The 11,086-nt window shown below is 39.2% G+C and overlaps 1 protein-coding gene across 2 annotated transcripts; it reads right to left on the bottom strand.

Annotated features, from left to right (window-relative positions):
* LOC107642964 (scarecrow-like protein 28) lies at positions 5,130-8,790 on the bottom strand. Of its 2 annotated transcripts, none has more exons than XM_021123067.1 (2): positions 8,296-8,790; positions 5,130-8,148 (listed from the first exon to the last, which is right to left on the bottom strand). In XM_021123067.1, exon 2 carries the CDS (start codon positions 7,452-7,454, stop codon positions 5,412-5,414), a length of 2,043 nt encoding a protein of 680 aa, XP_020978726.1. In that variant the 5' UTR covers positions 7,455-8,148; positions 8,296-8,790; the 3' UTR covers positions 5,130-5,411. The 2 variants fall into 2 exon arrangements, with proteins under 2 accessions (XP_020978726.1, XP_020978727.1); XM_021123068.1 differs by having other exon boundaries at positions 8,316-8,790.

The following is an 11,086-nucleotide window of genomic DNA, read 5'->3' as shown; positions in this document are numbered from 1 at the left end:
AACCCCAACCCAGCAACAACCAAGAGAGGACAACCGTTCTCCCACTGAAGCTCGGCCACCCGACGGCCTAGGAAAGAAGGCGGTCCAGATAATCCAAGAGCTGTGCCTCAGGGTGCAAGACCTCAAAGGCCGAGTTACACCCAAAGAAAAGCACAACGCCGAAAAAAATAGAAGTCACGCAACCTCTAGATCAAGATCTCGCCATGAAACCAGGCACGGCGGATCGCCAGAACGGCGACATGCCAAGAGATACAATCGCAGCATCTGCCGTGACCACGGACATGACAGGATGCCTGAACGACGACATAGCAAAAGGTATGATCACAGCGTCCCACGCAACCCGGCTCATCAACATGAAACGGACAACGACCGACGACATCAAGAGGCTAAACGCACAAGAAGTGACCACGTGATAATGGGAGCCATTCCCTTCACTGAAAGAATCCTGAAAGCAAAACTCCCTAAAGGCTTCGACAAACCTACGGATATGAAGTACGACGGAACCAAGGACTCCCAGGAGCACCTAACGGCCTTCAAGGCCAGGATGAACCTGGAAGGGGCCGCTGACGCGGTCTGAGGTAAGGCCTTCCCAGTAACCCTAGCTGGGCCAACGATTAAATGGTTCAATGCCCTCCCCAACGGATCCATAACTGGCTTCCATGATATCTCACGGAAGTTCATGGCCCAATTCACCACCAGAATTACCAAAGCTAAACACCCCATCAGCTTATTAGGGGTCACACAGAAACAAGACGAATCAACACGAAAATATCTGGACCGCTTCAACGATGAATGCCTAACGATTGATGGACTCACGGATTCCGTCGCAAGCCTCTGTTTAACCAACGGGCTCATGAACGAAGACTTCCGCAAACACCTCACCACCAAGCCAGTATAGACCATGCACGAGATCCAAAACGTCGCCAGAGACTACATAAACGACGAGGAGGTCAGCCAGGTCGTCGCCGCCAATAAACGGCAAAACGGCAACACTCCACACGGCAACCCGACTTCCCGCCATAATCCGATGCCCAGAGAAAGTCAAAGAGACCAACCCAAACAAACCAACACAAACCGACCACCCAGGATCGGGAAATTCTCGAACTACACCCCCCTGACAGCCTCGATTACCGAGATATACCACCAGATAGCGGGTCGGGATATTATCCCGAAAGCCCGACAACTCAGAGAAAGAACGGGCGGCAACAAGACCCTTTACTGCGACTACCACCGAGGTTACGGGCACAGGACACAAGACTGTTTCGACCTTAAAGACGCCCTCGAACAAGCTATAAGAGACGGCAAACTCCCAGAGTTCACCAAATCATCAGAGAACCAAAACGCGCGGAAAAAGACAGGTCGCCTAAGAGGGAAGGACGCAACCCGAGAACACAAAAACAACCTCCCAGGGAAAGTCCAGAAGACAACCCGACCATAGTAGTAAATGTCATCACAGACAAGGATGTGTCAGGCAAGTCAAGATCAACACTAAAAAAGGACCTCAAAGTCTTGGCCGTCAGAGATCAAGCCCCAGCTACCACAGCCAACAAAACGATAACTTTCTTGCCCGAGGATTGCCAGCATAGCACCTCGGCCGAAGACGCACCTTTCGTCATCTCGGCGAGAATCGGAACAAAACTAGTTCGGAGAATACTGGTGGACACCGGCGCAGACTCCAACATCCTCTTTCGAGGTGCCTTCGACAAGCTCGGGCTCCGCAACGAAAATCTCCAAACACACCGCAACGGTGTCACGGGACTCAGAGACAACTTCCTCAAGCCAGACGGTTCCATCATTCTTCCCCTTACCATAGGGACGGGAAGCCAGAGGAAGACAATCATGTCCGAGTTCGTGGTCCTCAAGAACTCCACCGCTTATAACGTCATCCTCGGAAGAAAAACAATCAACGACCTCTCCACCGTCATCTTTACCAAATACCTTCTAATGAAGTTCATGGCAGAAGATGGCTCCGTCGGAACCATCCACAGAGACCGGGAAACCGCGGTAGAATACGACAACATCAGCACTAGCCCTACGCAACAGATCCCGAGACGCGGCAGGCATCTTCCTTTCTGATCTCGATGGACACCAAAATTCACGCAGAACCATGGGAGGAAATGACAAAGAAGCAAAGTAGGGCCTTGCAGACAAGGTCAGGAGTATAGCACACCTACGTGAGCTAGCCCTAAAATAGAGAATAAGCCTAATGTACAATGGCAGCACGTTACGACGAGACTTCGGACCAGGAGACCTCGTCTTATGACAAAACAACATCGGTCTACCCACTCCCAATAAAACGGATATCCAAATAACAAAACGGATATCCAAATAATAAAACGGATATCCAAATAACAAAAAATAGCAGCCCGGGAATCTATCACTCCGAGGCTAACAAAATAGATATCCAAATAATAAAACGGATATCCAAATAAGTAAACGGCTACCCGGGAATCGATCACCCCGAGGCCAACAAAACGGATATCCAAATAATAAAACGGATATCCAAATAAGCAAACGGCTACTCAGGAATCGATCACCCCGAAGCCAATAAAACGGATATCCAAATAACAAAACGGATATCCAAATAAGCAAACGGCTACCCAGGAATCGATCACCCCGAGGCCAACAAAATGGATATCCAAATAATAAAATGGATATCCAAATAAGCAAACGGCTACCTGGGAATCGATCACTCCGAGGCTAACAAAATAGATATCCAAATAATAAAACGGATATCCAAATAAGTAAACGGCTACCCGGGAATCGATCACCCCGAAGCCAATAAAACGGATATCCAAATAAGTAAACGGCTACCCGGGAATCGATCACCTCGAGGCCAACAAAATGGATATCCAAATAATAAAACGGGTATCCAAATAAGTAAAACGGCTACCCGGAAATCGATCACCCCGAAGCCAATAAAACGGATATCCAAATAATAAAACGGATATCCAAATAAGTAAACGGCTACCCGGAAATCGATCACCCAAGGCCAATAAAACGGATATCCAAATAACAAAAATAGTGACTCGTGAATCTAAGATATTCACCATCACCTATAAATAGAGAACCCAGGCCCCTCCAGGTATTCATTCATTCCTCACACTTTCTACCTCTTAGATCCATTCTGACTTGAGCGTCGGAGTGTCTTTGCAGGTACCACCCCCCATTGCTCCAGGCAAGTGATCCGGCATCTGCCTCAACCCGCAAGTTCTCGATCCATCTCTCAACCCGTACCAGAGACATCTTGTACACATGCCATAAATTTTTTTAAGAAAATTATTTTTTAAAAAATCTATGTGCCTTGTATGGCAACACGGGGCCATCTTGTTAGAAAAGAATAAAAGATGATGAACATATTAATTACATAGATTGTGCTGAGGTGGAGACAATGAGGCCACTCTCATATTTATCAACTACGGTCGACGGACATGTACTTAGTATTTAAAAAAGGAATAAAATTCATGGTGGTGTTTGGTTTTTATCTTCACGTTTTCATTCATGGTGCTAAACCAATAATTGAATAGTTTTGATTAAATCAGTAAAAACAAAAAAAGTGATGTGGATCCGAGTCATCTTGACAATCAGCCGCGTATAGGAGTCTATCTAAATTGACTAGCATACGCAATAAAGCATACATTGCTTTATTCTTTAATATTCTTTTTTTTTACTCATACAAGAGGAGAAGTTTGGTATTGATTTTTTAAATTTTAAAAGTTTTATAATTTAAATTTTATTTATTTAAAAATTAAATTTAAATGGACAATATTTATAAATATAGTATATGTATATTTACTATCCACATTGATTCTCTATTTATATTTAATACAGTTTTTATCTATTTAATAAATCTTCTTTTAATCTTAAATTGTCAAAAATAGTATTTTAATTTATGTTCCATTAATTAAATCTCTAAATATTTCCACTTCTTTTTAATTACCTTGCACTTATTTATATATATATATATAGAGAGAGAAAGAGAGAGAAAGAGAAATCAGCTCCACTTAAACTGTTAGAGTCTCCTATGAATTAAGCAAAATTTTTCATAAATCTCGCGGTTTATGCATTACCTCAATCTTTCAGAAACTGCTACTACCTATAGCGTTTCTGTATGCACACCATTTTAAATGTAAACTGCGGCTACCGATAGCAGTTTATATTAATCTAAAAACTATATAGATGTATAAAAATTACAATAACTGTGTATTCAATTTAAGAAAATTACAATCTGATAATATAAATTTGTAACTATTTTATTTGAGCAATTTGTCTTTATTCTAAAACTGTATTAGCATTTTAGGCAAATCAAGTTGAGATTTGAGAGTTTATTTTTTGTTTAATTTCTTTGTTCATTTGTTTGATTAAGATATTGTTTATAAGTTTTGATTTTGCTTTTTCTTGTTTCTCACAGCCACTTCTCCACAGACCACAGGTGACAAATATCTTGAAGCTCAAATGCTCAATACTTCGTCTTTAAACTCATACCCGATGTTTACTTTATGTAGACCCGAAATAAGTTTAATCCGAATATTATTAGATTTCGTTGTATTTAAAATTTTAAATGTTGAATAAGGGAATAAGGATCTACAAAATAAATAAAATCAAAACAAAGTATCCGACCAGAGTAAAGCCGGCCCTACTCGACACCCTACATTTAATGATTAGAACGGTGCATCATCATTGTATCAAAATAACATTATGGGTTGGCCATAACAATAATACGAAATATCTTGAAGAGTCTCACATAAAACCCTCCTCCTCCCCTCATCAACTTGCTCGTTAATGTTAATCATCGATCCAACTTATCATAAGCAATACACCTTCTATCGCATCGGAATGAGTGATGATAAGTTGATAACAAGAAAGATATGGTGAGGAGGAACACGGAAGGACACTCGTATGGATTCGTCATTTTCCTGCCTGAATCGAATTGTCACTTTCACCAACTTGTTGCTAGCACTAGCATGATTTTGATTTTCTTCATTACATTAAATGCTTGCAATTATATGATTATATTGGATTGATATTGATATTTAAGTAAAATGACCTGTCATGAACTTTATTACAATATTTACCATATGAAATGAAACAGCAGAAATATAGAAGCTAGAGTTAGACACACCTGAAGCTGACACAGATCAATGGAATTCACTTTTTCACATATAAAATGAATAAAACTTGGAATCATGATCAACTCCAAAAACATACAAAGAATTGGACTATAAAAATAATTGAATTACTACAAATATGAGAAATGATAAATAAATCTAATTAATGAAAGAAAGAAATGTTATCTGCAACAAAGAATGAAAGAATAATAATAACAAATTTCTTTGGTGTTTGATCCCCCTATCTAGAGAAATTAAAGAATGTTACCTTCCCTTTGTGTGTATAGAAACAAAGAAATGAAATCAAATTGGCTGAGAAACAGATGAAGAGGTTCCTGCAGCATCAAGAGGTGCCCAAGCTGAAACAGTGAACAAAGGAATGTCCATCCAACAAAGACTGAGAGCCTCACTTGAATGATTCCTAACACTGTAACTGTCACAAGGGTACATCTTCATCAGCAACTGGCTCTGAACCCTTTCTCTCTCAGTAACACTCAAGCACCTGAACCCTCCTTGCTCCACCATCATCTTCCTCCACTTCCCAAAACCCTCATGCCTCTCCAACCTATCACTCCCCTCACAAGCCACAATGTTCCTAATCTCCCTTCCAAACATCTCCTCTATCTTCCTCCTCGCACTGCTATCCCCTTCAAGACAGTGCTCAACCGAGTCAAACAACGCTGAGTAGTATTTCAACGAGTTGCAAACCCTAGCCTCCAACCTCATATCGTTGTGCTCTGCTTCTTGCTCCGCCACAACCACCATTGCGGGGTTCGTGCTTCGTATCAGTCCCAAGAAATCTCTCAACGCTCCGCCGTTTACGTCATACAGAGTCTTGTGAAGCTGGAACACGCAGTTCACCGCAACCGTTTCGTTCTCCTTCACGTGAAGCATCCACAGCCTCACGTCTTCCAGCCTGTCCACCACTCCATGGAACTCGAACGGAAGGTTCAGCGCCTCTGCGAAACCGGCGAGCCTGTCACCTGTTTCGTTCAGATCTTGCTTGGATTCGCCGATGCCGGTGATTCTGACGTGGCTGGGAGGGTTCGATCTGGAAGCCAAGCTCTGGAACAAGCTCGGCCATTGAAGACCTTGCTTGATGTCGAAATCTATGATGTGGACTCTGTCTTTGCCTTCGAAGGCTCTCAGCAGCATCTCGTTCGATGTGAAGTGAAGGAACTTAGGGATCGGTGTGATTTGGTTCAAGAGCCTCAATGCGGTGCCGTTTTCGTCCTCCACAACACGATCGAGCTCCCGAGGGATGGTGATGTGGAAAATGTGAGGCCATAGCCTCGTCACTCTTATGGCTAGGGCTTCTGTGAAGTAAGAACAGATTCGGCTCATTGAACTTGTTCCTCTTGGTGAAGCAAGATCTCCTAATTTCGCTATGAAATGGTTGATTGCGGCGATGTTCTTTGTTCCAATGGCTTCAACGCATGCGGTTAGTAAACTAACAAGCTCGAATCCACGGTGCTCCTCTTGGATATCTTCGTCTTCCTCCGCGGTGGTTTCTTCATGGTGGTGGTTATGGTAAGGGTTACCTGAACCGTTTCCGACTTCAGGATTCTCGTTCAGCCTGAGGCTTAAACCTTGGCTCTCTGATGAGGTGTTGGAGGAGGCTGAGGGTTGTGGCGGAGGGAAGCGGCTGCCACCACCCTCGCCTTCCTTCTCGCCATGGTTTGTTATCTTTGTTATTGCGGATTCCACCCAAGGGGCGGAAACCACCTCGCTTGGAACGAAGCACACCCTCTCTTCCTCCCCTGAACATGTTAGAGAGAATGGAGGAAGTGAAGATGGCTGTAACCAGAAGTTTGCAGATAAACTCAGACCCTCTCCTGTTCCTTCTTCTTCCATAACATCATCGGAAGAATCGCCATTGTCGCTGGTGCTGTTGCTGTTGCTGTTGCTGCCCTTCTTCCTCTTGCCTCTGCTGTCAAAAGAGTCGTCATTATCCACTGGCCTCTTCTTCAAGCTCCTGTTGTTGTTGTTGTTGTTGTTGTCCCAGAAGGGCTCTTCTTTGGCTTCAAGAAAGGGTGAAGGTGGTGCAGATGTGATAACTTGTGGTGTGGTTGCCAATGGCGGAAGCCTAATGTGCTGCTTGAGAGAATAAGAGCTTGTCTTGGCTTCAATGGGCTTGTTGGTGTTGGTGTTGGTGGTGACAACAGAAGGCCTTGGTGAGACTTTGTTGTTCCTTGGGAAGGTGCAAGCTGGCAAGTCCAATCTCTGCGTGCTCATGGAAGGTGGTAGCTGAAGATGACAAGCTTGATGATGAAACTGTGGTGATGGTTCGCTCCTCAATCTATGCCTTGGTGACAACAATGTAGAACTAGAACACCCAGCCAACATCCTCTATTGCTTTTTCTGTTGCTGGTTAATCCCCCCGTTTTCCTTCTCTTCCCCAATGCTGCTGCTGCTGCTTCCTGCTTCTGCTATGGTACCTGCTTCTTTTTCCCTTCCCTTTTTTCTTTTGTATCTAGTAAATAGCTTGATCAAGTGATGTATGTAATATATAATATGGTGGATGTAGGAAAATGTTATGTATGTGTTTGTTTTCTCAACTAGCTAGACCCTGGCCCAACAATCAACATGTATGTAGCAAAACTTTACAAGAGGGGAAATGCAGAGTGAATGCCAGTGGATGAAGTTTCTAGTTAGCAAGATTTTGTGTCCACAGAATGAGAAACAAGAGAAAAAAGAAAGGAATCCGATGAATATGTTTCAAACAAATTTAATCAAGCTTTCTAGTGTGTTTCTTTACAAATTCAGTGTGTAGGTATGTATGTGAAGAAATGAATCTGTATATGCAAAAAAAGAATGGTCCCAACCCAGTAAGTAAGTAATAACAATAAAAGAATGAAAGAATGAATTTGGAAAGAAACTAACCTAACACATGCACAAAACGATCATCGGATTCCAGATAAACTCAAACAAGGGTCATGGCAAAGTGCCGAGTAGTAGTAGTAGTTTTAACAGAAACAAGGGAGGGGAAACAGAAACATACTCCTTCAAAGTGGTGGTGGTGGTAGTGATGGCTGAACTCCTGAGAAACATTCAAACCCATATCATTATTATTAGCACCGGAAACTCTCAACAACAACGTCATGGCTCAATTACCCGCGCCAGGGGAGGGAACAAGAACAGAAACAAAAGCCCCCTAACACCTCTCAGAACGCCATCAATCACTTACCTAAAAGAGAAAACACAAACCTTAAAAGCGTTGTGCTTTTATATAATAGTAGATGTTATAGTTTAACACAACACTATGCTATAGGGTCCTCTCCCCTGCATGAACCAGCTTCATGTTGTTGTGGTCTTCAACACTCCAAGGCTGTCTCCATCATCGTCGCAGTGAGTGAGTGAGTTGTGTTGTGGTGTGAGTGCGTGGCTGGGCCTACACTAAACCCTGATTTGATGTAAGAATCGGCGGAGGGAGAAAGAAAAAGGAATAGAGATGATGACAGCGGGCACCACGGAACAACCCCAACCTCCCCTTCTCAACCGTACGATCATCATCCAACGGCCCATCGCTGATGCCATATAATCATGTGACCGTTGTGTGATGTCGGTGAAATATGACCGTTGTGGGGGAAGTGACTAGTGGCCGCCGCACGTGCCCATCATGCGGGTATCCGTTCAATTGACCGTTGCATTGGGTTCTTCGCTTTTTGGTGGGAGTGAGTAACAACACAACATGCTACTTTGCACCATCATCATCTTGTTCCTTCCTTTTTCCCCTTTACTATAAACTAAACTAAACCCCTGTTGAGGGGACACGTCCACGACCATTTGACTAGACTGCTCTAGTTATTTTGATCTTTGGAATATCATAATGCGCCTGATATAAATCAAAGTAAGATTTTGTTAATGAATATGTTAATAGGATTATTTAAGGATATAAAAAATAAAAATTTAACTAACATGTTTCCCAAACACATATATATATATATTAAGATTATCAGTGAAATTTTTTATAGAAAATATACAAATTTAAATTTATAATGCATTTGTTTTATATTTATTAAAGTAAAAGGTTTAAAAAGTTCTATTTACAATAATCTTAACATGTATCTACTGAATCCAAAACAAATATACTAGTTACAGTAAAAATCTTTTCCTTGCTTAAAAAATAATAACTTTAAAATATTTTCCAGCAAAGTCCTAGATAAAACACATTTAGCATAAATTTTATCTACCATTTAAAAAAAAAAACACTTACCATGATCCTGACTTTCTTAAATATTTGTTGATTGACAATGTAAAATAATTTTATGATTGTGTAGAAAAGTTAACTTGTTTATATTGTCAACTTTTTTTTATGACTATTCAAATAGTAAGAGCTAAAAGTAATCACTTTTAGTAATGTAGTAATATATAATTAGATGATTGTACAAAACTTTACTTACAACAATTAATATGAAATAAATCCCTAAATGAACTTCCTATATTAAATAGGGTTGCACTAGTATAAAGATTCATTATATACAGATTTTGTACAGATATATTTTATAATTAAAATTAGTGATACGTGTCCTTTTTTCTTCTATTAAACTAAATTCTAATGCAAATGCGAAGGCTGTAATTATAGTACAGTACAAATATTTGCGGATTGTTAAATGTTAATTCCTAACTCCTTTTAAAAATAGTTGACGCCGTTAAAACTGTTACTAATTACACTTTCTTTTTCTTAATAGTGAAAAACACAAAAATTTTGTTAAAAGGCACAAAAAAAATTTAGTTCATTCCATAATACATAAATTATTTTTAATTATGCAGATTGTTTAGTTGAATAATACCAAAAAAAATCTATAAATTTTAATAAAAATACAAAATAATTAGTTAAAAAATATAAAAAAATTAGTTGAATAATACAAAAGTATAATTTAAGTAACACAAAAATTATAATCATAAGTTTTTAATTTAAGTTGTACATATGATATAAGACATTGTATAAGATATATTTTACATTATATTAAAGAATTATTATGACAACTACGATATTTTTTAGAAAGAACGGATAAAACCAACAAAATAAAAAATTATTATATTTATTGTCTGTAATATTGAATATTCAAAATAAATATTTTCCATTAATATTATAAAAATTGAGTGCCTTAGTGTATTTTCATCATAGTTTAAATTAGTTATAAATTTTCTTACTAAAAATAATAGCTATTGCCTATGGGTATGATATTAAAATTCAAATTCAACTTGAAAAAAAAATATAAAGTATAAACTAAAGAAAGGTCAACAAACGGTGGTAGTACAATTTTGTTATTTATCTAGTGTAATTGTCTTTTATTTCTACCTTAATAAAATAACAAATCTGTTATATACATTACAAAAAACCTAATTAACATTTTCTCTTTTTTATGTCATTCCTCTAGCAGACACAACACGCGTCAATAATTTTGTGACTCAAATGAAATATCTGTATATTGTTGAATTAATTTATAAATAAAAATTTTTTGAAACTTAAAAAAAATAGTGTATCTCATATTACTTTTTCCCCTTAGCATGCTTTCATCATTCATCATGTACTCACGTATAAAACTATTTAATTAACGTGTACTCTTCGTAAAATTGAAAGGGTTACTTTGCTTAGCTTCACTAAATTCATGCAAACTCGAGTGGGGGAGACAAAGATGCTGAAACTGAAGAGATATGCATCTAAATTTTAATTCGTACTGTATCTAAAATTTGCTCAACAATGAATTATTTCCTCTAACTCAACGTCTATAATCTCTTCTTGCCGTTTAGATTATAATAGTAATAGCAATAGTAATAGAAAAAGCTGGTTGTTCCAGCCAAGCCGAGGATGATACTCCAAAATAAGCTCAAAGAAAAAGAAAAAAAAAGACATAGATGTCGAGAGAAAAAGCTTAATTGAACTACAAAAATAAACGCTTGAATATGAAATTGAGTTAAAACCTAAAAATCATATGGTTGAAATCGATAAATTTAAAACAAAACATTAGGAA

This window comes from Arachis ipaensis, chromosome B05 (assembly GCF_000816755.2).
Source record: "Arachis ipaensis cultivar K30076 chromosome B05, Araip1.1, whole genome shotgun sequence".
NCBI classification, from domain to species: Eukaryota; Viridiplantae; Streptophyta; class Magnoliopsida; order Fabales; family Fabaceae; genus Arachis; species Arachis ipaensis.
The sequence above is the reverse complement of the archived record's forward strand: the minus strand, read 5'-3'. Positions and strand labels throughout refer to the sequence as shown.